Source organism: Mesoplodon mirus, assembly GCF_964341445.2.
Source record: "Mesoplodon mirus genome assembly, chromosome: 9".
Classification (NCBI taxonomy): Eukaryota; Metazoa; Chordata; class Mammalia; order Artiodactyla; family Ziphiidae; genus Mesoplodon; species Mesoplodon mirus.
In genome coordinates, this window is record NC_138985.1 from 94,993,047 (window position 1) to 95,018,747 (window position 25,701).

The window sequence follows — 25,701 nt, forward strand, 5'->3', positions numbered from 1 at the left end:
GGAGCCTGCGTGGAAAGGGAATGGATGTTCTCTCCACCTCCCTGCTGTGTGACCAGGGCCCAGGCTCTGTGCCTCTCTGAGCTGCAGAGTCTTCTGTTCAGTAGAACAGAATGGCATCAGTTATTTCCTCTGGGGAGTGAAGGGAGGAAACAAAGAGTCCCTTGGCTCAGAAAGAGAAGTGTCCAGCCTCCTGCTACTGTGCGAAGCAATGAGGAACTCCTAGTCACGTTGGTCCCTCTGTGCCTGGCACCGAGCTTGCCCCATGGCAGGCTCTTATGATATGTTGGTTGAAGAGTTTGGTGGTGTAAGGGGGTACCTATATCTGATACCTGTGTGTGGAAAGGGGCATCAGCTTACCCGATACCTGTGAGTGGAAAGGGGCATCAGCTTGGTGAGGACAGCCTCACATATAGCAGAGCAGGGAGCCCCTGGCACTGGGCTTTGAAAACTCCCAAGGCCCACCTGCCCCAGCACAGTCCCTAACTCCTGCCTGGGATATCTTTCCTTCCCTAGATTCCAACAGACTGAAAGAAAGGCAAGTTCTGTGTCCTTCACTTTGGCTCTTACAATGGTTAGTTTTATGTGTGAACTTGTCTGGGCCACAGTGCCCAGATAGGTGGTCAAAAATTATTCTGGGTGTTTCCATGAGGGTATTTTTGGATGACATTAATATTTAAATGGATGGGCTTTGAGTAAAGCGAACTGCCCTCCATAATGTAGGTTGGTGCACGGGCACACACATGTGTCTAATTAGGTGAAGGCCTGGGTGGAACAAAAGATTGACCTCCCCTGAGCAAGAGGGAATTCTGCAGCAGCTGCCTTTGGACTTGAACTGCAATGTGGCTCTTCCCTGGGTCTCCAGCCCGCTGGCCTACCCTGTAGATTTTGGACATGCCAGCCTCCACGCTAGACACTGAATGTTTGTGTCCTCCGCAAAATTCACATGTTGAATCCTAACACCCAATGTGATGGCATTTGGAGGTGGGGGCCTTTGGAAGGTGATCAGATCATGAGGGTGGAGGCCTCATGAATGGGATTAGTGCCCTTATAAAAAGGACCCCAGAGAGCTCTCTTGCCCTCTTTCTGCCATGTATGGTCCCAGCAAGAGGACGGCCATCAATGAACCAGGAAGCGGGCTGTCGCCAGACACTGAGTCTGCCGACACCTTGATCTTGGACTTCTCAGCCTCCAGAGCTGTGAGAAATAAATTTCTGTTGTTTATAAGCCAGCCAGTCTATGGTATTCTGTTATGGCAGCCCAAACAGACTCCTCCTAGTCTATTATTAATTAAGTCCTCCATAATTGCATGAGCCAATTCCTTCAAATAAATCTTTCTCTATGTAAACATATCCTATTGGTTCTGTTTCTCTGGAGAACTCTGGCTAATACAGTTCCCCATCTTGGCTCCTTAATGCCTGGAAGAGCAGGTGAAGGGGTGGAGGGGGTGGCGTGGGAAAGCTTCTGTCAGAGGAGCAATGAACAGAAGTGTCGGGAATGAGGGGCTAGGCCAGGCCAGGCACCACAGATAATGAAAGGCAGGGGGAGGGGTTGGGGCTGGATTTACTTGGGGCAATTACAGAGGCAGCTTAAAATGCCTTTGCTTCTTTCTGGGCTGGCCTGGGACAGATGTCCTCGCCTTTCCAGGGGCTGGGCATCAGGAGGGGGAAGGCAGTCTTTGCCCAATGCCCTCAGCTACGGGAGGAGGAGGCATGGGGGGTGGGAAGTGAAGTGGAGGGGGGATGCTTGGCTGTCTTGCCTCTGTCAACGCATGTGGCTCAGAGTCTTCTCTGTGCCTATGTGTTATGTGTCCCTTTGGCATAGATTAATCTTTGATTATAATCACACCTTATATTTGCAAACTGCTTTCAAAGCACTTTCACCTACATGATGGGAAAAACTTGCCTTGCCTCTCTCTCTCTCCTTGGGGGCCATGCAACTGAGTCAAATCAAATCTTGCGGAAGAAGCATTTGGGTCTCTGAGGAGGCCCCATTTTCTTTGTTATCTGGCTTTGGTAGAAAGAAGACCAGAGTTCTGGGAGCAGCTCCAGACCCTGGACTTAACAGAAAAGAAGGAAATTCCTCAGAAGAGCACCCATCATGGGAGTCCTTTGTGAGAAGTTCAGTATGACTCTCCTTCCCCAGGAGGATGGGGCCCTGAGACTCAAACTGCCTCCTTTCTTTGGCTTCTCCCCTTTACCCTCCCTGCTGTGAGGCCTTGTGCCTCCAGGGTGGCCCCTCCATCCTCCCCAGCAGCTCCTATGATGGGAAAGGTAGGTCCTTTGCCCTCTTGGGACCTGGCGAGCACTGTGTCACTGCAGGCCCAGCCCCTGGCCTGAGCAGCCTCTAGCTTGAGAGAGCAGCAACTCTCAGGCGGGTCCTGGTTGCTGCTCAGCCCTCAGGCTTCCTTCACTCATGGTGGACAGCAGGAAGTGGACAGCAGGAGGTAGATGGCAGGAAGTGGACAGCAGGAGGTGGACAGCAGGAGGTGGGTGGCAGGAAGTGGACAGCTGGAGGTGGACAGCAGGAAGTGGACAGCAGGAGGTGGACGGCAGGAAGTGGACAGCAGGAGGTGGGTGGCAGGAAGTGGACAGCTGGAGGTGGACAGCAGGAAGTGGACATCAGGAAGTGGACAGCAGGAGGTGGGTGGCAGGAAGTGGACAGCAGGAAGTGGACAGCAGGAGGTGGACAGCAGGAGGTGGGTGGCAGGAAGTGGACAGCAGGAGGTGGGTGGCAGGAAGTGGACAGCTGGAGGTGGACAGCAGGAAGTGGATGGCAGCAAGTGGACAGCAGGAGGTGGGTGGCAGAAAGTGGACAGCAGGAAGTGGACAGCAGGAGGTGGACAGCAGGAGGTGGCCGTGGCTGCTTTGGATGCTGCCTCCACTCCAGATGCATCACATCCTTTCATTAATGATGCTTTGCCGGGCTAGAACCCAGCAAATGTTCTGAAGTTAAAAAACAGCCCCTTCCCCTCCCAAGCTCTGGGTGTGTGGCTTCCAGGTGCAGAGGGCTGGTCTTGAGCAGCATCCACCAGCCATGACACGGTCTCTCTCCCCCATGGGAGGTCACCCCATTCCCAAGCACCAGAAGCACACAATTCTACACGCACCCGCACCCGTGAGCTCTCGCTGTGCTCTGGCACAAGCTTTCCAAACACCTTCGGCATAAAGATACAGGTTCTTATAACAGCTCCTCCTCTTGGCCCCGCTAGGCCGGGGCTCTCCTCCCACCCACCCATTTTGCAGATAAGGACTTTGAAAAGCCGAGGGTGGACCCTGCCATGGCTCCCACAGATGAACAAAAGGCATGGTGAGTGCTACCTGGTTACCCTAGTGAATTCAACTCTCCCTGGGAGACCCATTATGGAGTAGCCCACTTAATTGTTTAGGGGTGGGGAACACAGGGGTCTTCCTTCCCAGGAACTTGTTTTCTCTTGCACTGGTTCTATAAGCGAGCCCTTGGCTCCATCAGTCTGTGGGACGTTCATGGCAGCAGAATCACCCGCATACAGACACAAATGCCCACTCCAACTCTAGGGACCAGTGCCCGGGACACACATGGACACACTCGCCCAAACACTCCCCCCACCCCCACTGCAGGCTCTCACAGATGCTTCCTCTTGGTCCTAGAAACAACATACACAGAGACACCTCCAAAGTGAAGGGGAGCACATGCTCAGCCAGTCTCTCTCCCTGGGGCCACGGAGCTCCAGGCACAGGGCCAAACACATCCCGCCAACAGCCAGCCAGGAGGAGATGGGGGAAGGGAAGCAGTAAGAATTGAGGTGAGTGAGCAGACATTCTTGATCCTGAGTCTTTAGGCATCAGAATTTGGGGGCAGGTGGGGTGAAGCACTGGGAGGGGATCAAATTCCCTGTGGAGTTTAGAAAATAGCACAGATGCCCATCTGTCTTGGATGGCTTAGCTGAAGCCAGCTTAGAGAGGCCAGATGGATGGATTAGGGGCCTCTGGAGGTCCTCCCACCTCTATGTTTCCACCAATCTCCAGACCCAACCACACACACACATAAACACCTTTTCCTCCAGGCCCAGGACCAACAAACAGACACATACCATTTCCTTACCACTATTACCTTCATAATCAGTAACAGCAGCAGCCAACACTGAGTACGTACTATGGGCCTGACAGTGCATTAGAGGCTTTTACATGCATCATCTCCTTTCATTCTTACAGTGAGGCAGGCACTATTATTAATCTCCATTTTATAGGCAAGGAAACTAAGGCACAGAAAGGTTAAGTAACTAGACCAAGGTCACACAGCTAGGACTTGGTGGAACCAGGACTCAAACCCAGGCATGTCTGATGCTGATCCACAGTGCCAAACTGCCTCTCCTCAGCCCTGGCCTCTTTGGAGCTTGGGGCTCCCCACTAGGATTTCCCCAGGACGATATCTTACTAAACACTCAGGCAAGCCATAACTGGATTCAAGGACAGCTGGCCCTAAGTGGCATGCCCTTGTTTATACAGGCTATGCGATCTATTCGTGGAACATTCTAATAAAATGCCATCTTGCTCCCCAGTAGGCTGTCATATCTCATTTTTCTCTATCCTTTCTCTCCATCCTCCCATCACTGACCCAGATCCCTCATGCCTTCGGTAGTCAGCAAAAATTAGAGGCGCAGAACAGAGGCGAAAGGAAGGGCCTGGGGGAACAACGCAGGTAGTGGCAAGACCTTGGGCCACACAGATTCAGACTAAATCCTCTTCACTGCCGACGTGACACCTCCACTCCCACCCCTCGGCTACTCAAAAGATCCCAGAGGCAGTCACATCACCAGCAGACTGTGGTCCCCCCTCTGCTCACTGCTCACTAAGTGGCCATGAAGGTGCACCTCCTGGGTTCCTGGGGGCCGTGCACGCCTGCTCCCTGCACCCTGGCTCCACTGGTCGGTAAGAGTGGCTTCCAACCAGTCACAGCACAGCCCCCTAGGTGGGCGGCCCTACTCACCCAGGTCCATGTCTGCAGCCTTGGGCCGGTGGGAGCAGGGCACATTCTTGAAGATGGCGTCCAGAATCTTCTCCTTGACCTGAGTAATGGTGTCGCAGTTGAGGATCTTCACTGGGACCTCAGGGCTGTTGGCACTGTCTGGGTTGACACAACTCAGGACCTGCGGGCGGTGGGGAGAGGTGGTGAGTGGGGAGGGCAGCATGGAGAGCCCTGGGAATGCCAGCCGCATCCCGGAGTCCTATCCTGACTGGCTCCGCCTTGGCAGGTTGGACTGGACAGGGGTGGGGCGACCCCAGCCAAGCCCTCTACCCTTCCGGTCCCCACAAGCAGCAGGAAAGTGGTACAGCTTCAGCATCACTGCAGGAGTAGGAGCTGCATATTTCACTCCTCTTCACGAGAGACTCCATTAAAATCCTGATTTATCAAAGGGAACAATGTCCAAGCAGGAGGAGGCAGTGAGGGGCAATGTGTCAGAGAAGGGACACTACTGCATGTCCCCCTGCCACCTATCTCTCACACACACACACACACACACTCACTAGGCAGCATCTCAGCAGCACACCCAGACCCTCGCCCACCTCTGAAACCCCCATCCCCCATCCCTGTGTGTCAGTCTGTCTTTCTCGTCAGTCTATCCCATACACACACCCACACTAATGGGAATCTGGCTCCTTTCTCCGAAGATTTCATGTGCTTCGATTTTTGTGAGGGTTCTGGGCTGATCGGAGGTTGGAGAATCTGTAAGAAGCTTAGTGTGTTGTTTAAAAATAAAAAGGTGCCCTTTAAAAAACTTCAAGTTCAGGCCACCTGAGAGCCCTTCCTGGCTCCGAACCTGAAACCTGGTATCAGGGGAAGAGGCCACCCTGGCTCAGGACCTCCATTTCTCTTTTTGGAACTAGTCAGATAAGATAAGACTCTGCCTAATGCACCAAACTATATTTTTTCCTTTAAAAAGTTCTGGACCAGGGCTTCCCTGGTGGCACAGTGGTTAAGAATCCGCCTGCCAATTCGGGTGACATGGGTTCCAGCCCTGGTCCAGGAAGATCCCACATGCCGCGGAGTAGCTAAGCCTGTGTGCCACAACTACTGAGCCTGTGCTCTAGAGCCCGCGAGCCACAACTACTGAGCCCCTCATGCCACAACTATGAAGCCCGTGCTCTGCGACAAGGGAAACCACCACAGTGAAAAGCCTGCGCACCGCAACGAAGAGGAGCCCCCGCTCGCCACGACTGAAAAGAAAGCCCGTGTGCAGTGGCGAGGACCCAATGCAGCCAAAAATAAATAAATAAATAAATTTATTTAAAAACAACAAAAAAAGTTCTGGGCCACTTCTAACAGCTTTGCTTCTCTTGCTATCCTCAGCATGGGCTCTCTCTCCGTGGTGAGACCGTGGGATCCTTGGGTGGACCAGAGTGGATCCGGGTGGGTGCTGTGGGTCACAGGTGCTGCCAGGTGGCCGTGCCGTGCCGGGTTCTGCTGCCCATCTGACCCTGCTGCCTGCGCCCTCTGTGCGATCCCTTCTCAGAACCTTCACTGAACCGCCTCCCCCACCAACCCTTTGCCAACCCTACGTCTGGTCTGCAGATCCAGACGACAGCCTTCCTCCCATCCCCACCCGCTCCTGGTCCACGTGGCGGCGGTCAGAACCCTGGCCCCTGGACGCCTGCCTTTCATTAGCGACCAGACTGCTGTGAGCTCCCACGGGAACATGCTCATTCCATTAAGAAGAAGAGAACCTCCTAAATCTATAAAACCGAACTGTCACCCTCAAAATGTTTTAAACCGAAAACAATGCTGGAAGGAACTCTGGACCATGTGCTCCTCCTGTGTGCCCTCTCCCAGTCATTCCCTGCCTCCTAAGAGCCTTCCGGGACCCCTCCCAGCCCCCCTACGTGGCCAAGCACAGCCTAGTACTCGGTGCTGCCCTGAGCTCTGGGCCAGTGGTGGTGGAGCCTGGGCTGTGAGACCATGAAGCGGGGGCTGCCACCCGAGTATGCCCCCCTGACATTTCTGCTTGCCCCTGGGGTTCATGGTGGCCCCATGAGAACAACTCTGTGGGTGCCTCAGGGCATCCAGAGAAGCAGCAGTGGTCCCACGGGGGGACAGGGCTCCCTGGCCGTGCCCCAGCTCCACCTGGAAGTTCTCTCCCCCAGCCCCACGCCCACGTGTCGGCTATTTCAGAGCAACCGCCTGGGTTTGTTCTGCTGGTCAGTGCTTCCCAAACTTTCCTATGAATAGGATCACTAAGGGGTTTTGTGAAAACGCACATTCTGACTCAGGAGGTCGAGGATGGGCTCTGAGACTCTGCATCCAGGCAGGATCGCAGGTGAGCACCTGGCACTCCGGCAGGCTCCCAGTCTGTGCCCTCGGGCGCTCCCAGCAGCAGGGCCCTAGGCCACGCTAGGCCACGTTCAACCTAATCCATCACTCAACACGTCAGTGGTGCATCTGACTGTCAAGTGATGCTGGCCGAGCCTCTCAGCACCTGTCTCACTCTTTGTGGTTACCCTTTCTGCCCAGCACAAGGTGACCATCAGTTGGCCCAAAGTACCCTGGGCTCCTCCAGCCAGTGCTGAATTGCAGGCCACCCTGTCTTTTTCTGACCCCTTCATCTTGGAGTCTCGGGTCAGCCCTGTCTGCTGCTAACACACTTTCTTCCTGGCCCCTCCTCACCACCACGGGGCTGCTCCCCCTTCCACGTCGGGGGTTTCCTCTCACAGGCCTGAGGATGGCTATGAAACCTCCCCGCAGCCACTTCTTCTCCGAGGAGGACAACCGGAACGTCCTTCCCCTTTCCTCGCGGTGCCTCTCCCCCAGCTCTTTCCACCCCAAATGGATGCGCGTCCCTGACCCACTCCCATTTTCTCACATTCTCCTGAAGTCATCTGCAAGCAGGCTGGGTGTGCTAACAGTAGTTTGGCCTCTGGAATAAAGGATGCTGCAATTTGGGGACAGAGTGTTATTACAACTGTGCTGGATTCAATACTGGGGAGCCGCTGATGAGATGGGAAAGAAAGGGAGGGAGAGACCAGGCAGGAGACATTCCAACAGTAGTTCTAGCTCGTTAAGAAATCTATTCAGGTCTCTATTTCTGGAAGGTTTTTTTTTTCCTCTCTTTTTTTTTTTTTTTTTTTTTTTGCAGTACGCGGGCCTCTCACTGCTGTGGCCTCTCCCGTTGCGGAGCACAGGCTCCGGACGCGCAGGCTCAGCGGCCATGGCTCACGGGCCCAGCCACTCCGCGGCATGTGGGATCTTCCCGGACCGGGGCACGAACCCGTGTCCCCTGCATCGGCAGGCGGACTCTCAACCACTGTGCCACCAGGGACGCCCTTCCTTTTCCATGTTAATCAGAGCCTCTAACCCCCTCCTCCAGGGCAGACCACGACTGCAAAGAAGCAGGGCCCTCACCCACCCTGCTGCCGCAAAGACTTGTCAACTGAGCCAACCCCGGCCAATCTGCTGAGATGCCTGCTGGGATTCCCAGGGCCCTCCGAGGATGGAGTGGGACAGGTGCATCACGGGCATAGCACGCCCAGCCGGCAGGACTGGCTTTCTTCAGAGGGGCAGGGATGTCTCCCCAGCTGGCCTCGGGGTCTGGGGTTCCTCCTCGGCTCGCGGCCCCTGCCCGGCTCTGCCACGCCTCGGCCTGTTGGGTCTCACTTCCCAGTGACTTTAAATCCCATCAATTCTCCGTCCTCTTTAACACCATTGCTGTCTCTTCCACCACCTCCATTCTTGGGCTGCACCCACGTACCACCCTCCACATTTATCTTTTATCTTGTTTTCTCACTCCTTTCTTCTACCTCCTCTTCTCTTTCCTGGAAAAGACCTGGTGGGAGATCACAACTCTCTCCAAAAAAAGCCCAAGAGTGAGCTCCCCCGCCTGGGCAGACAGTGGGCACCAGCGGACAGTCATGGCGGGAAGGAGGAAGCAGAGCCCCTGTGAGCCAGCAGTGGGCTGACCCTGGGCTCCCGGCTTTGTACACCAGATCCCCCTCCATCTTCTGGACACCTTCGGGAGGCACATGCTGTCATTATCCCTCTTTTATTATTATCCCTGGGTTTTTTTTCAGATTAAAAAAACAAAACCCAAACTTGGAGAGATTAAGCCCCAAATCCCCCAGCTGGTCAGAAGGAGTCATAGCTCCAATCCAGCTCTGCCCGATTCCAAACCCCGTGCTCCTAAATGCTGAGCTTTGCTGCCTCCTAGGATGACTGTTTCTGGCAGGAAAGAGAGTGTAACCTTGACTGAGGGGATCCCCCTGTTCCCTGGACAAACACCTTAAACCGCTAGGCCAGCCTGGCCTCCCATCCTACAGCTCGGGTCATGTAGGTGTGGGCTTCAGAACCACGAGCAACCATTTCTGGCTTCCCCTCTTTCGTGCTCTACGTGCTACCTGCTTGGAACTGGTCTGCAAAGTGTGGGTTCTCCATTGGGAGAACTGCTGAGAAGGAGTTCATTCCCTGGGGTCAGTCAGCCAGCTGTCGGCCAGGGGTTACTGCCCCACAATCCAGTGCACCGGCCTGAAAGCACACCAGTCTCTTGCTGTTGCTCAGGTGTGTCTGAGCCACCGGTCCTCAAATCCAGGTGCCCTGGCATGTTAGGACAAGGAAGTCGGGGTGACCGGCACAGATGGAGTGACTGGCACAGGTGGAACACCAGGCTGGCCCCATGCAGTGGGCACCCAGAGAGGTGGCTGAGAGCAGTGGCGTTAAAGAGGTGTTAGAGAGGATGGTCATCAGCATTTCCACCATCCCTTCGGCTGGGCAGGGGCTGCACAGGGCCAGAACCCACCCACCAGAGCCACAGGGAGGAGCTGGGAGGCTGGCTTACCAGAGTTTTGTAGTCGATCTGCTGGCGGATGAGCTTGTCCTCGCTCAGAGAGTAGCGGGCCTCGCCTGTGATGGCGTCAATGGGCCCCTTCTCCATCTGCTGCTTGATGGCGCAGAACAGGGAGAAGAGGGGCTCCCCGGCACACTCCTGGACACAGAGAAGAGCCGTGCTGGGTGGACCCTGAGCCCCAGGTGTGCGGAGCCCGGCCTCCCCCAGCCTCTGCCTCTCCGAAGGGCTGCTTTCCACTCCTTGGTTTTACCTCTCTTCTCCCGCTCCTTCCCACTGCCATTCTTGAGCTCTCTTTTCATCTCCCCGGCCCCCTCTCTGCCCCTCTCCCCGCCCTCACTCCACCCTGCTTTCTCTGCAGCCCTATCAAGAGACAGAGGTCCTAGAGGGGTGGGTTAGGGAGGGTGGGAGGGAGGAGCCGCAAGAGGGAGGGGCTATGGGGATATATGTATATGTATAGCTGATTCACTTTGTTATAAAGCAGAAACTAACATGACATTGTAAAGCAATTATACTCCAATAAAGATGTAAAAAAAAAAAAAAAAGAGAGAGAGAGAGAGAGAGACAGAGGTCAGTCCTCGGTGGCGTGAACTCCTTAGAAAACAAGTTAGTAATTGGAGGCTGAGCAGCAATTCCACCTCCCAGGCATGTCCTCGGCTTATCTGCCGCCACACGCGCTCCTGTACCTGCCCAGGACCCTCATCAGCCTCAATAAGTCTGGGGCCGGAGGGGCAGGAGGAGAGCAAGAGGGAAAAAAGGGGTGACTTGTCTTCAGCTTGAAATGGGAATGCAGGGTCTTCTCAGAGGCTCATCTCCCCTCACCTGTGAGAAAGCGGCCTGTGGGGACCGTGCCTCTCAAGCCAGGCCTGACCGTGGGTCTCTGCCTCCTGAGATGGTCAGGAGCCTGTCCCCTCCATGACAAGGGAAACAACACTTCTTGGCGGGGTTCTAGGAGCTGGACCCCGGCATCTGTGGACTTGGGGGCCATGGAGGGAATGGGGGGATGCTGGTTCATTCCCAGGCTGGTGGGGAAACTGAGGTAGGCCCAGAGAGCCCCCAGAATCCAATCATACCTTGAGGAACTTGTAGAGCAGGAAAGTAAACCAATTGGTCAACATCTTCTCAGCCACCGACTCAGTCCTGGCACCAGTCACAGAGGGACCCAGCGGAGCAAGACAAAGACAGAGGCAGCTGGTCAGACCTCAGGGGCTGGGAGGGCAGGGGGATCTGCATGGCTCTTGCTGGTTAAGGCTTTCAGGCCAAATCTTAAGACCCTAGGGGATACCTGAGTTCCTTGGACTCCTAGACACACCATAATGATAAGACAAGCTTTGCCTACCAAGCGGGGAGATGACCTTCTGTGTGCAGGCTCCCGGGTGAGTTGCTGTGAGAATGCGTTAGAGCAGCACTGTCCAATTGTCCAATAGCACTTTCGGGGTTGATGAAATAGCCCAATAGCACTTTGTGCTGTCCAACATGGTAGCCAGCAGCCACAGAGGCCTACTGAGCACTTGAAATGCGGCTAGTGCATCTGAGGAGCTGAATTTTTTATTTTATTTACTTTAAATTAACTTAGATTTAAATAGTCACATGTGGCTCATAGCTACCACATTGGTGATAGCCTTAGAGACCTTTATAGGATAGGTGTGTTCCTTGGGGTAAGAAAAGAAAAAAAAATCTGGGAGATACTCATTTGGCAAGGGATAGAAAAGAAGGTGGCAGGGGAAGAGGGTCATGGAGAAAGGCCAGATAGACTAGACTGAGCCCATCCCCTAAGCTAAAGACTCCCAGAGTAGGTAGTAACATGGAGCTGGATACCCAGCTCATTCCAACAGATGCCCAAATTATCCTATTTAAAAGGCTTCCACGCACTTTGGAACTTCTCCTGGGAACCTTCCTAGTGTTTTATTTGCAATGACAGGGAGTTCATTCTTGAGTCTAATTTGCATCTTTCATGCTGCTACCCAAACCTATTTATTCTTTTACTTTGGAAGTGAAAACACCACAGCAGCATTATGAACCAAAGGACACGTTTGGTTGCGTGCATTTAGAAAAATACTACATTCAAACTTGTGGTAAGAGTGTGGCCAGCTCCCGAGAGAAAGCACCCATCCAGTTACGTCTGGATAGAGTTGAAAGTGGCAGTTGCCAGAAGATACTACTAACTAAAATCCCAATGCAGCTGGGCAGCTGCCAGCACAAAATGAAGCTGAGAAAAGAAGGAAGACTATTGAAAGGAGGGGGGCAGCCAAGGGCAAGAAGAAGAAAAGGAGACGGAGGAGAGCAGAAGAGAGAGAGGGCAACCGGGAGAGACAAACGGAAGACAAGAGGAGGGGGGACACACAGAAACAGAGCGAGACCACGCCGGGAAACTGTCGGTGGGAGTTCTGGCAGGTGGTGGCAACCCTAGAATTATGCCGGTGGGTGGCTGCATGGGGAAAGTAGAACGAAAATCAGAATGATCTACCTTGGTGTTTCCAAAGCCGTATGATTGCTCCTATATGTAGCAGCCTTTTGCAGCTGTGCAGGCCAGTGCCCACTGCACCAGGAAAAAGCCTGAAGTAAACACTTCAGAAAGCCAAGTCTACTCACTGGACCAAGCAGGAGGCCCTACCTCAGACTCAGAGACCAAGGATGGAGGGCAGCGGACAGGCAGAGGCAAACGGTAAATGGGGTGGTCCAGGCAGAGAGTTGGAGGTAATGGCCTGATGGGGGAGTTTTCCAACTTCATCTCTTCGAAGGCTAAAGGTATTGGAATAACAGCCTGGAGAAGAAATGGCTTTCAAGCACATGAACAGTCTGAATGGCAGCACAGATAGAGGCACAGGGCCTCGATTTCCTATAAGGCAAAGCCACAGGGTATGGCTATGTCTGCACACGTGACCGTGCAGATTTCAACAGTGTCGAGGATGAGGCATCCCACAGTGTTGAGAGGTGGACCCTGGACCCGGGCAGAGCCCATAGCAGGGGCCAGGAAATACTTGCTGTGTTGCATCAGGCAAGTTGCCGCTAAAGACCTCTAATTCAAACACAGACTGGACCAGTGCTTTTCAAACTTCACTACACATTCAGATCCCCTAGGTTTCTCGCTAAAATGCTGATTCTGATCTAGTAGGTGTCGGGTGGCACCTGAGATTCTGCCTTTCCAACAACCTCCCAGGTGATGCTTCTGCTCCTGTTACCGGACAGCAGTGAGAGTTGCAGGGGCTAAAGTTTCCCAACTTGAGATACTGAGGTGGGTTCCCAGAGGGGCCCTGAGGTATCTCTCCTGATTCAAGCTCTGACTTAGATAAGGTGAGGGGATGGAAAGATGGCCTCTGAAGAGTGCCCAAGAGAAAACCTCTGACAGAGAGGGTCAAATCAGGGAATGGTTAGAGTGGAGGGAGGAGAATGGAAAGTGGATTTAGGGGCAGAAGAAAAACCACGAGGTGAGCAGATGGGCCGTAGTTGAGTCAGAGGCACCAACATGATGGACAGGTTCTTCTAAGAGGGCATGGGGTGCACCCTGGCCTCTGGCCAGGTCAGTACCTGACCTTGGGGGGCTTGGCTGCTCCTGGGAGCCCTGCCCTGGTCTCCGAGGGCAGGAGGGCCAGGCCGGTACGCTGGGCTGGGTCGGGGCCCCCGGGGCCGCACCCCTACCTCCTGAGCAGCAGCTTGGGATGGTTCTTGCTCTCCAGGTTCTTGTCTATGAGGTCAGCCAGCAGCTGCTTCAGCACGTCAGTGGCGTACTCCAGCTTGCTCTGCAGCACCGTCATGATGAGCGAGGCCACGTTGCCGCGGTCACGCATAGAGAAGCTGCGCTGAGACTCCAGCGTGCGGATGAAGGACAGCAGGAACACCTTGTTGTTGATGAGCTGAGCGAAGAGCTTCAGGCCTTTCTCCACACGCTCCTGCCGGTAGCCCGGGACCTGCGGGGGAGACCCAGGGGTGCGGGGGTCTTGATTGCCACCCGAGAGGGGCGAGGCCAGCGGGGCCCCAGGGACACCCCACCGGGTGGACCGTGCACACTGTTGACCCTCCCACCCTTCCATTCACCCACGACAGGCCACCTGGCTGATGCCACCAAGTCCTTATCTAGAGCCAGGCGCCACATTTGGTGTCTACCTAACCTCCATCACAGCCCACGAGGCAGGTCACTGTCTCTAGAGACAGAGAGAACGTCATCATTAGCATGGTGTTGACAAGGGGACCCCACGCCACTGGAGACCACCATCACAGTCCCAGGTAGGGACTCCAGGAGGTCGGGGCTGCTGTGAGTGACACCCTTGCTGGGGGATCACCAAACCTGGGCCTCTGGCTAACCTAATGCTGACCTGTCTCTGGCCCTGGGGGTCCTGTTGACAGACCAGTGGCCTCAGAGTCAGGACTTCTGGGTTCCACATAGGCTCTGACATCCCCACGCCATATAAGCTTGGACAAGTCCCTTTACTTCTCTGGGGGCCCAAGTTCATTCACCTGAAAAAAGGGAAAGCTTAAGCCCAAGAGCCTCTCAGGCACTCCCTAACTCTAGCATCTGATGTTTTCTTAGGGATTCCTTTTGAGACCCTGTTCCATGCAGGGAAAGGGGAGGAAGAAGGTTTTATCTCCCTGCCTGCATCTTCTGTTCACTGGGAGGTCCGTGCAAGGGTGTACCATCCACTCAGCAAACATGAGCCAGCGACTGAGCTATGCATGGAGGATGCATCTCTGAGATGCACGAGAATAGGTACGGTGGCACCATGCGTCATGCCCCAAATGGGAAACAACCAGAGGTCCAGCAGCAATAGGGGGACTCCAGGAACTGCAGTGCAGTTCACAGCAACAGGGATGGAGGACCCACTGCTACTCACAATAACAGGGATGAATCTTGCAAACATATTGAAAGAAAAAAGCCAGGCACAATAGAGAGCATACTGGACAATACCATTTAAATCCAGATTTAAGAAAAACAATTAAAATTCATCAATAATGGGAAAAAAAGGGTTTTCTGGGGGCAGCTGTGACTGGAAAGGGGCACAGGGGGACTTTGGGAGGCTGGTAATGTTCTGCTTCTCGATCCGTGTGCTGGCTTAATGGCTGTGTTCACACGGGGAAAATGCGCTGAGCTGTGTTCTGATAATTTGTGCATTGCTCTGTCTGTATACTTCCATTAAAACAAAAAGTTCACTTAAAAAATGAAGCACAGCCTCTGCCCTGGAGGGAAGGCCCTCTGAGAACACGGAGCAGGGCATCTGGTGGGAAGTGGCATGCTGGAGGAGGGCGGGGGGCGTCCAAAGGAGGTGCCATCGAAGCCTCATCTTGAGGGATGTGTCCCAGGGAGGGTAAATGCACCAGGTCCTTGGGAAGGAGTGTAAAGAACAGTTTCAGAGCCCGCTGAGCTTGCATTAACTTCATCACAGTTGTTTGTGAGTTGCAGGACCCTTAGGAGACTCAGTTCCTTTATCAACAACATGAAGGTACTGCAGCTAATACGTATACAGACCTTACTCTATGCCAAGCACAGTTCCACATGCTTTAGAAATACTGACCCATGTAATCCACCCAACAGCCTATGAGGTAGGTGCCATTATTACCCCAGGGTCCCACGAGGATAAGGAACTTTCCCCAGATCCCAAGAGAAGTGTCAGAGCCGGGCCATGAACTGGGCAGCTGGCACCGTGTCCTGCCCCCTCCCGGGACTCCTGAGAGCACGGAACGAGGTGTGTGAAAAGCCTCAGCACCATCACAGTCCAGTTACGGAATGGCAGCAATTTCATCCTGCTTCACTCTAAAGATTTTAAACTGGGGAGGATGGAAGTCGCCAGAGAAATCCTATTTGCCAAGGCCCACGAAGCCAGAAGATGCAGAGCCGGAAAGTCCATGCCACTCATGCACGGTGCCAGCCTGTGTTCCAGGCTCGGGGCAAGGCGCTGGCTGCAGCAGAGTCCAGGCAGACCCAGGCCCTGCCCTCCGACGGTCAGCCAACAGTCTCAAGGCCCCTTCAGTGGGGGGGGGACCCCTGAACTCTCCAGAGAGGCACTCGCATCGAACCCCCGTTGCCTGGCATCAGCAGCTCCCACAGGTCAGGAACACGCATGTTTCCAAAACAGGTCCGTCCGCATTTCCTTTGCCGCTGTGCTGGTACACAGCTGTGCTGGTACACGGAAGGCTGGTACCTCTCCAGGCAGTTCTCACGAGAGAGCAGAGCTCACCAGAGCCAGGGTGGTGCCGGCCAGGCCACCTGCGATTCCTCCTGGCTCTCAGCACAGCCCCTCCTGGCGACCCTCTGGTTCCCCAAGGTCTCCAGCTTTGGCTTCCCTCCTGCCTGGCCCCCCTAGTCCCCCACTCCATGGCGGCTCTTGAGGGAAGAGCAAGGGAGACATGGCCAGCTCACTGTGCCACTGCACAGGGCCTCAACCTGCCCAGACGTCTGTCACCTACTGCCCAGCCTCCCACTCCGAGACAGCCCCTCCCACGCAGGCGTACACGTTTTACTTCCCCTCTCCTTCAGACCTCTCAGAAGACATTTCTCTAATTTGTCCTGATAATAAGAGACAATGCCACTTCCTGGGCTCCCGCCATGGGCAAATGACAATCCTGGCACACTGTACACATTGGTCCAATGAAGCCGTCTCGTGACCCTCTTTTAACAGCCTCTCAGGGAAGCTACTGTGGCTTCCCAAGGCCAGCCAGCTGGTGGAGGATGGGGCTGGATTGCCAAACCCCAGCTTGCTTGGCTCCTGAGCGCCCGTCCATCCTCCGCATCCTTGGCCTGTCTCACCTACCCCTGGGCCTGGGAGGTGACTGAAAGCCAGCTCTGAGTCCCTGCAGCGCCCCGTGCAGGGCCTCCTGGAGCTCAGGTGGCCATCCATCGAGGGCAGGGGAGCCAAGTGCAGGCTTGGCTTGTGACACCTGGAGAGGAGGAGGAGGATGTGCTCTGGACTCCCTGGCCTGGTTGCACGTCCTTCTGGGCAGCAAGGCTCAGGGCCCTGGGAAGGAAGGTTTAGGAAAGCTACCTGCAGGGAAAGAGCATCCCTGTAGCAGCATGGGTTTTGGAATCAGAGACTAACAGACTCGTACATGGAGGAAAGCTCTGTCACCTCCGGGTTCTATTACCTCATCTATAAAATGAGAATATGAGTGCCTATGTCATAATGTTTTAAGAACATTAAATAAGATAATGTATGTAAAGTGCCTGGCACACACAGAGCGCACTTAAACAGCAGGAGTTTTATTACCTGCCACTCCTCCATTGGCTGTTTTCACTGATCCCTTTTGCCCCAGAGTTTCCAAGGTACCTAATGCATTGGCACAGTGTCTGGGTGTGGAAAGTAGGCATTTTCTCCCCCTTTTAGGAAGAGGAGATGGAGTGAAGTGTCTTGATAGAGAGTATCCAGAACAGTTCCCTTTTGTAACCTGCCACCCCTACTCCCTAAGCAGATGGCACCCTGAAACAAGACTTTCTTTATTCACCAGACGGTTCGATAATTTAGTTGAAGTCTGCGAGTATAAAACTGGATAGTAAATTTTCATTGTAACCCAATAGGTTAGAGTTTAGGAGGCAATGATATAGGTAGAAAATGAGGTGTGTGGTTACTGTTTCTCTCTGTCTTGGAAGGACTGGTGTGTGATCAGTGCCTGGGCAACCCCTCACCCAAATGCCCAGACTGCACCAGATGGTCACAGAAGAGAGGCCTGGTGGCCTAACCTCCAGGACAGCCTAAAGCCAGAGGACCCCATCTTCTTCACACGCACCTACCATGCCCATCCCAGTGCCTGAAAAGGTGCAAACCCTGCTTTAGATTAGTCAATGGCTTCCCTAGCAATGTTTCCAAACCCAGAAAACCAATAGAGAGAAACTATTCCCATGGCAGGGAGAGGTTGGAAACACATAAGAAAAGAACTATCCACACAAGATCTCTGGATCTTACATAGGAGACTGGATCTCACATAGTCCCAAGCTAATGTGGAACAGTAAAAGTTGATTTCTGTCTGAAAGAAATTAATGAGTTCAATGGAAATGAAAAAGTCTTATATTGTAGGTATATACCCCAAAAGATGGAAGCAGGAGCTCAAACAGATATTTGTACGCCCATGTTCATAGCTGCATTATCACACTAGCCAAAAGGTGGAAGCAGCCCAAGTATCCATAGACAGATGAATGGATAAATAAAATGTGGTCTATACACACAAGGGGCTATTATTCAGTCTTAAAAGGAAAGAAATTCTGTCACATGGTACAACAAGGATGAACCTTGAAAACATTTTACTAAGTGAAATAAACCAGTCACAAAGGTCCAAATACTGTATGATTCCACCTATGTGAGGTACCCAGATTAGCCAAGTTCACAGACACAGAAAGTAGAATGGTGGTTGCCAGGGGCTGCAGGGGAGGGGGAATGGGGAGTTACTGTTCATTGGGTACAGAGTTTCAGCTGGGGAAGATGGAAGAGTTCTGGAGATGGACTGTAGTGATGGACAGTAATGTGCGTGAACTGAATGCCACTGAACTGTACACTTAAAAACAGCTGAAACGGTAAATTTTATGTTATATATATTTTACCAGAACTTAAAAAAATCTGTGTGACCTGCTTGATTCAGAGCCTGTGCCTGACAATTAGCCGTCTCGTGGTCTCCAACTCAGGGAAATCGGTGAAGCTGACTGTTAACTCCATCCTGAGCAGGAGGATGGGACGAGAAAGTCTCCCCTTGTGATAAAGGCAAGGACAAGAGAGAAGCCTCAGGTTTGAGGGGAAATTTTAACGTGCCAGATGAGGAATAAGGTCACGGTAGGACGTGATGTGACTTGTAACGGGGGCCGTGGGAACAGTCTCGGGCATAGGTGAGGCGTCCACCCAGGGAGCATCTGGGGAGTCATACAGGCTGGTCAGGTGATCATCAGAACCCAGCAGCCCCGATTCTCAGAGGCTTTCTTGGGCAGCCCTCCAAAGGCTGAGTTCATCCCACAGCCCCTGACCGATGGGCGGGGAAGGGGCGTCAGAGACTCCTGGTGGTGCAGCTCTGGACGTGCCCTGGTGAGTGTGTGTCCAGCCTGCGGGGTGGGCGGTGTCCCTGTGAAGTGAAGACACTGTGGGTCTCTGGACCGTACCTAACAAGGGCTCCTGAAGCTTTCCGGGCAGGGGTAGGAGTCTGCTGCAGTTCACTCTGCAGCCCCAGAAGCCTCCGGTGAGGGGTGCCTCAGAGGCCTGGGAACAAGGCAGGCAGGGCCAGGGCAGCACACAGTGGAGGAGGGAGCTGGCTCCGAGCAGCGCTCTGAGGGTGCCCAGGGCTTCTGTCTTTTGAGCCCAGCTTGCTGGGCAGGGCTCCTGGGCTGTGCACCTTGCTGAGGATTAAGGTTAGGAGTTGGGCAGCAGTTTCTCTCAGAAAACTAGCCCTAGAGGAAAGTCCCGAGGAAGTGCCGCTGGGTAGGGATGCCACCAGCTTTCAGCAAGGGGCCTGGTACAGTTCAGAAAGGCAGTGAGAGGGAACCATTAGGATGCTGGTCTCGGGCAAAGAGGGCTGCTAGAGACAGGGAGGCAGGTCGTGCACTGCACGCGTCCAGGAAGTGCTGCATATGGTCGGTGCTGTCTGGAGCGGTGCCGTGTTCAGCCTGCACCTTCCCACAGCATCCTGTGGGAGGATGAGCCCTGGAGCTCCCCTCCACCGCCCTGGGCAGCCCTTGCGAGTGCACTGCCCTTGGGTGTGCACTACATCAGTGCCAAGTCAGGCCTGAGAATCTAAACATCTACGGAGATGCAAGGGCAGGTGGGAAAGCCGTAAGATAAACGGGATCAAATGAGAAACAAGACCACACGATAGGACGTGGCATGATTTACAATACGGGCCATAGGACTGGTTGGGAAAGCAGTGTGGAGCGTGTGTGTGTCCATCAAGAAAACACCTTGTGTGGGAGAAGGCTGTCTCCCAGCCCGCTCCAAAGTATTCAGGCTGCCCTACAGGGATGCCAGCTTGGAAATGGTCTCAGAAAAGCTGATTTAAAAGTTAAATGCTTATGGACATATATACACGACCAAATGTAAAATAGATAGCTAGTGGGAAGCAGCCGCATAGCACAGGGAGATCAGCTCGGTGCTTTGTGACCACCTAGAGGGGTGGGATAGGGAGGGTGGGAGGGAGACGCAAGAGGGAGGAGATATGGGGATATATGTGTACGTATAGCTGATTCACTTTGTTATACAGCAGAAACTAACACACCACTGTAAAGCAATTATACTCCAATAAAGATGTTAAAAAAAAAAGGTTAAATGATTAAAGCAAATCTATTTGGAATTTTGAGCTAATGAAAAAGAGAATAACTTTATATAATCATCCTAGTTGAATTCTTATTTTGAGGGGTGTGGGGATGTTCAAACACAACTTCCCTTCCTAGGACTGCCATTTCCACCCTAATTCAGGCAGACACACAGACATTCATTTATTCAAATCATTCAACACTTCCTGCATGCCTACTATGTGCCAAGCACTCTGCTGGAAGCCAGAATTACAAAGATAAATAAGGTATGCACAGTCTACACAAAAATCACATACACACACACACACACACACAGAGACACACACACACTCTTCATTCCACAATCAAGTTGGAGAAATGTGGGGGGGGGGCCCAAGGGCCCTGGGGACTTGCTGCATTTCCTGCAGAGGGACACAGCCTCTACGTCCCCTTGGAGAACCCATGCAGACATTCCCAGGGGGTCAGTACCTGCTTAACTGTGCAAATCCTGAGTGACAGGTCTGTTTCTATGTTACGGACAATATAAATATGGAATCAGTCTTATTTTCCGTGGTGTTTTGGCCAAAGATTTTTGATCCATCCAAATAAGTCTCCAGAGCCGTAGGGCATGACACGGACACAGCCCCTCAGAAGTCACATGCACAGGCTTGTCCTTAGGAATATAGACTCTGGAGTCTCCCTGCTGGACCCAGATCCCTGCCCCACTCCCTCCCAGTTGTGTGGCCTTAGTATTTTCACCTGTGAAATGAGTGTACCTGCTTTGGAGGGCTCTTGGGAGGTTAAATCAATGCACACGTGTAAAGTACTGAAAACTGGACCAGGATGTTAGTCAGCAGTCAACTCAGGGTAATTATTCCTTATGATTATGATCGTGCCCTGGTTTCCTCATTTATATTTTTTGCATTTCTCTGGTATTTATAAGTCATTCCAAATCCCTTTCAGAACAAAGCATAATATGAATATATGCTTAAGCCAGACACTATGCTAGACACTAAGTGGGATAAAATGTTCACAAGATGAGGTCCCTGCTGGTACAAAGGCAGCGGTGTTCTTATCATTCACATTCCCACCTTCCTCCTGAGCGCAGCCCTTATCTTTCCCAAATTTATTTACTGAGCACCAACTAAGCGGTGAAACCCCTTATATTGTGGTTTCTTAAACAAGGGTCCGTGAACTTCCTACACTGTTTGCCAAATTTCCCGTTTCTGTGTCTATGGACGGTTTTTCTGAGGAGAGGGTCTTCAGCTTCCATCCAGTTCTCAAGGGATTTATGACCCCCGAAGACCCAAAGCCCTACTCCCACCTCTGCTCTGAGTTCGCTTTCCTCCCGAAGGACGGGCTGGCACCAACGGCGGGGCACACTGGCACCGCCCCTTGGGCAAGTCTCGTCCCCTCCCTGGCCTCAGCTGGCCCTCCTCTGAATGAGGCGGCTAGACTCGGTCACCACTGTCTCTCTCTGCACTAACACTGCAATGGGAAAGGACTCGGCCACAGTAACTGCTTCTCACCTCGAGGTCCCGGAGGACAGGGTGGTCTTCAATTCCCGGGAACAGCACTCGCATAGTGTAGGTTCTGTAGTCCAGGAAGGGAATCCCGGCTCCGTCCAGGTCACTGGTCAACTCGTGGATGTCCGTCTGCAGTTCGGCAAAGGCTGCCACAAAGACAAGCCCGTGAGACTGCTGGATGGGGCCCAAGAGCTACGCTGCCTCGGAACACTCAGAACCCTCTCCCAGGGCCCCGGAGACCTGCACAGTGGACCAAAGTAGTGCAGGAATGAGGAGGAGGGGGACGTTTTACGTAGCTGAGGTGAACGATATAGGTATGGGAGAAAGATGCAGCACAAGGAAGCTTGTCTTGGGCCAAATCCCTTCCAAAACATGAATGGGGGGCAGGCTGTCCACAGATCTGAGCTGTTGCTGGGGCCAGGAGGGCCTCCCCCTCTGAAGATGAGGGCTATGGCTTGCAAAATATGCTGGGGGTTAGGGGTGATATCGAAGGACACAGGGAGTGACGGGGGCGGTTCCAGTGATGGAGAGTCTGTTTCAGATTCTGTGTTTTACAGTGGATTTCCTTATAGGAGTTAAGAACTATTTCTTCTGAAGTCCCAGTTCTTGGCCACGCAGCTTACCAGAGCCATCAAACCACCAAATGGGGCCAGATGAAGGCTCTTGCCCCACTGATACATATCCCTCTGGATAAATATGCAGGGTGTCTCTTTGTCCTTCCTTTCTCAAGGTCATGCTACTCAATGGTGAATTATGATCTGCATACAGGTACCGCTGTCTGCGGAGACAGCCCAGGCCTCCGGCATGGTCACGAAGCTGCAAGACCAGCCCCCCGCCCTCGAGAAAGTTCCACACACGGACCCACTGTTACACAGCCGTGTGATCACTCTCTGTCCTGGGTACAGCCCTCCACCCTGAGAGGTTGTCAGAGGTAATGTGCTCAGCCCTTCCTTCTCCCATTTTTTCCCTTAGCACGTGCAAATGCACATGTACACACATGCATGCAAGCACACACACAAGCGCACACACACACACACAAGATGGATTAATACATGCCGGCAAAGAACAGCCAGTGGATATTGACTAAACAATACTTTTTTCTATTTACATAGACAAGAATAGGGAAAAACTACTTTGTGGGCTCAGAAGAAATTCACAAGCCCAATGTAGCTCCAGGGCCCTCGAAAAGCCAGCCCTGCACCCAGTGGTCTCTGCTGACGACACGACCACAACGCGGCCGCCCAGCTGCTGTCGGCAGGACCCCACCACACCCTGCGGTGCTGACGTCCTGCATGGAGACCCTGGGTCTCCGGGCCTTGAGGGTACCAGGGCTTCTGGTTTGACAACGGGGATGGCGCCGGCACCCCTGGAGAGGCTGCTGCAGAACCCCCTGTGCTGCTCTCTTTCTGCATCTCTGCTCACACTGACGCGGGGGGACCTTGTCAAGAAAAGTGACTCCGAAGGTAGAGTAACCCTAACACATCTGAGTGGAACCTACACCAATATGTGTGAAAGGGGAGTCAGTGAGCCTTTCTGGCATGTACCGTCACCAAAAACCCTGATGAGAACTTGTGTGTGCTGAGTGAGAAACACACGTGCGTGTGTGTTTGTGGGAATGTGTGCACGGGCATGCGTGCAAAGGTGAGTGTGAGGGCATGAGTGACCACCTGAGTGTGTGTCAGTGTCTGTGGGCACGTGTGCACGCATGTGTGTGTGTTTATACATCCAAAGGTCGGGCCTTGTGAGGGGGCCAGGCTGGGCCTCTTCCGAGTCTGTATGTGGCTGACGGCCTGACTCACCATCAAGGCTTCGGGAAGTCACCTTCCCTGGACCCAGGCTGCCCTTTCAGCGTTCAAGAGCCAGCTCTGGGCGCCTCTGGAAAACACTTTCAAGGCAAATCCTACGTATCCTTTGCTCTATCATCTCTCTTCCCACCCACGTGAGACAGCTTCTCCCGAGCTAGAAGCCAAGGCCCTCCCCTGGTGTCCCCGAGTCAGGACTCCCTTTGTGACTGCTAATTCCTTCTTCTCTGGAATGTTCCAAGAGGAACCTGGCTTCAAACTGCCCCCGCCGCCCCCTCCCAGTTGGGGTGCTCAGCTGGCGGGGAGGAAAAGGAGGGAGCTAGCTTTTTATAGGTCTGCAGCTTTCCTTCAAGTCACTGAGCGCCTCCGACATTCAAGGCTTCACGCCTGGCACATAAAAGAGATTCTAATCACTACACCTAATTAGAGGAAAGAGTACATTGCAGAGAAAAAAATTAAGCAGCGTAAATATAATAAAAGGCAGTAATTAACAGTCCCACAAGGCGATGCTGTGTTGACAGCTGAGGATGTGGAGAGAGGATGGAAGGGACCCGCTTCCCCATTACAGAGCCATGGCCTCCCTGGTGGGAACGCCGGAGCCCCAGGTACAGGCTGATTACGCCGCGTGTGAATCTACACAAAGAATCAGCTCAGACCCTCCCAGGGTGACTCACGAATGATATCCTGGGGGTGACAAGAGTCTGACTTCTACATTTCCTTCTTGGATTTAGTGCGGCTGATTTCACTTCATGGTGGTGTTGGTAATTTTTTAAAATACAAGCTGTGAAACGCTCTTTCCTCTAAGTCTCAGATCAGCCCTCCAGCCTCACCTTCCTTCTGAAAGAAGACAGCTGAAGACTGCTTGAGTGCGTCATGGAAGGGCACCTCCGGGTCTCCCCCAGAGGAGAGGGCAAAACTCACCCGGCCGGGATCCTGGGCTGGACACGGCTCTAGTGGGGTCTGAAATGATCCCGGCCTGACTTGAGGTAGAGATTCTGGAGGCGGGAGACGCAGGCCCAGCGCCGCCCACCGCTGCGGGTGTTTGAGATGCACGCGCTCGCACGCACACGCACGCACTCGCCGCACACGCATGCGCTCGCCGCACACACACGCGTGCGCGCGCCCAGCCCCCCGCCACTACGGACCTTCTTTGCACTCCAGGGCCACGCGGGACTCCAGGTTGTCCATCTGCATCTGCAACCGCTTCAGCGTGAGGTCGCTCTCCCGGGACTTGCGTTTGTAGGCGATGAGAACGGCCACGATGAAGATGATGAGGAGGCCGCCGGCCACGGCGATGCTAACGATGGCGGGCAGGCTGAGCGGGCTGTCCGGGGCAATGTATACCATCCCCGGGGAGTACTCCATGCCACCGACTCGGGCCTGGGGGGACACGCGGGGGGAGACGGAGCTGGGTGTGGGCACAGAACATCCTAGGCAAGGGTCCCAGGCCACCGGTGAGCTGGTGACCAGGGTCGCGTGAGGGAAATGGCTCCAGGGAGGAGAGTCATCACTGGCTGTAAAAGCAGACGAGAGGGCACCTGGGGTGGAGGGACTGGGGGTGAACAGCTCAGCGCAGGCCACCCCCACAACTGGGAAAACCACACATTATATTATTCGGGAGTGAACTCGGTTGTCTTCATGAGGAAACAGCACTCAACTGGGATCTAAGAAAGCCTACGTGCCATCAAAGTCTGGATCCCCGAAGACTCATCCCATTGTGAGGACAGATGACAAAGGCACAGGACGTGATATTATGTCCTGCCCGGGTCAACGATGGTCCTCTCCTGGAAGGGTCTCTTGCCTCTAACAGGTGATACAGCACATCACTGAATGCTGTTTCGCTTTGCCCTTACTGTAGCACCAGCCAGTATGGAAAGAATGACAATGCGGAAGAAAGAAGTCTGAAGTGGGACGAGGAGAAGGAACTGGGAGTGTGGGAGAGCCAGGAGGAAAGTTCAAGAAGGCCAGAATCCCCTCCCAGAAAGCCCTGGTGGCCCAGGATGGAGCTGGACCGCTCACCCCACCGCATCCATAGTGCCTGCCCATCCAGGGTGGAGTCCCGCCAGCCTCACCATCACTTTGTGCCGGCCTATGAGGTTGGGGGACTCGCAGAGCAGCTGCACATCCGACACTGTGACGGTGCATGGCTTCTCCCCGACCAGCACGGTGTAGTTCAGCTTTACATTGCCCCCAGCCACAGGCGGGATCAGGTTCTTGCCCTGCATGGACAGGAAAGCCGAAGTGCCCACCCCAGAGTCAGGAGCACAGCTACTGGCTGGCTGACATGTCCTCCCACCTGGAGGTCCCATCCTTCTGGGGAGCTGGTGGAGAGGCCACCTTCCCTAATAAGTCCAAAAAATTCACAACACCTATACTACT

The 25,701-nt window shown here is 53.7% G+C and overlaps 1 protein-coding gene across 2 annotated transcripts in view; it reads right to left on the minus strand.

Moving 5' to 3' along the window:
* The window catches only part of PLXNA4 (plexin A4), a 622,339-nt gene that overhangs the window by 26,957 nt on the left and 569,681 nt on the right, over positions 1-25,701 (minus strand). For both annotated transcript variants that reach the window (XM_082632940.1, XM_082632941.1), the window contains 7 exons: positions 25,395-25,541; positions 24,468-24,702; positions 21,524-21,666; positions 13,445-13,713; positions 10,879-10,945; positions 9,800-9,946; positions 4,966-5,125 (listed from right to left, as the gene is read on the minus strand). In XM_082632940.1, the coding sequence (XP_082489066.1) occupies positions 4,966-5,125; positions 9,800-9,946; positions 10,879-10,945; positions 13,445-13,713; positions 21,524-21,666; positions 24,468-24,702; positions 25,395-25,541 (1,168 nt within the window). The remainder of the gene's footprint in view (positions 1-4,965; positions 5,126-9,799; positions 9,947-10,878; positions 10,946-13,444; positions 13,714-21,523; positions 21,667-24,467; positions 24,703-25,394; positions 25,542-25,701) is intronic.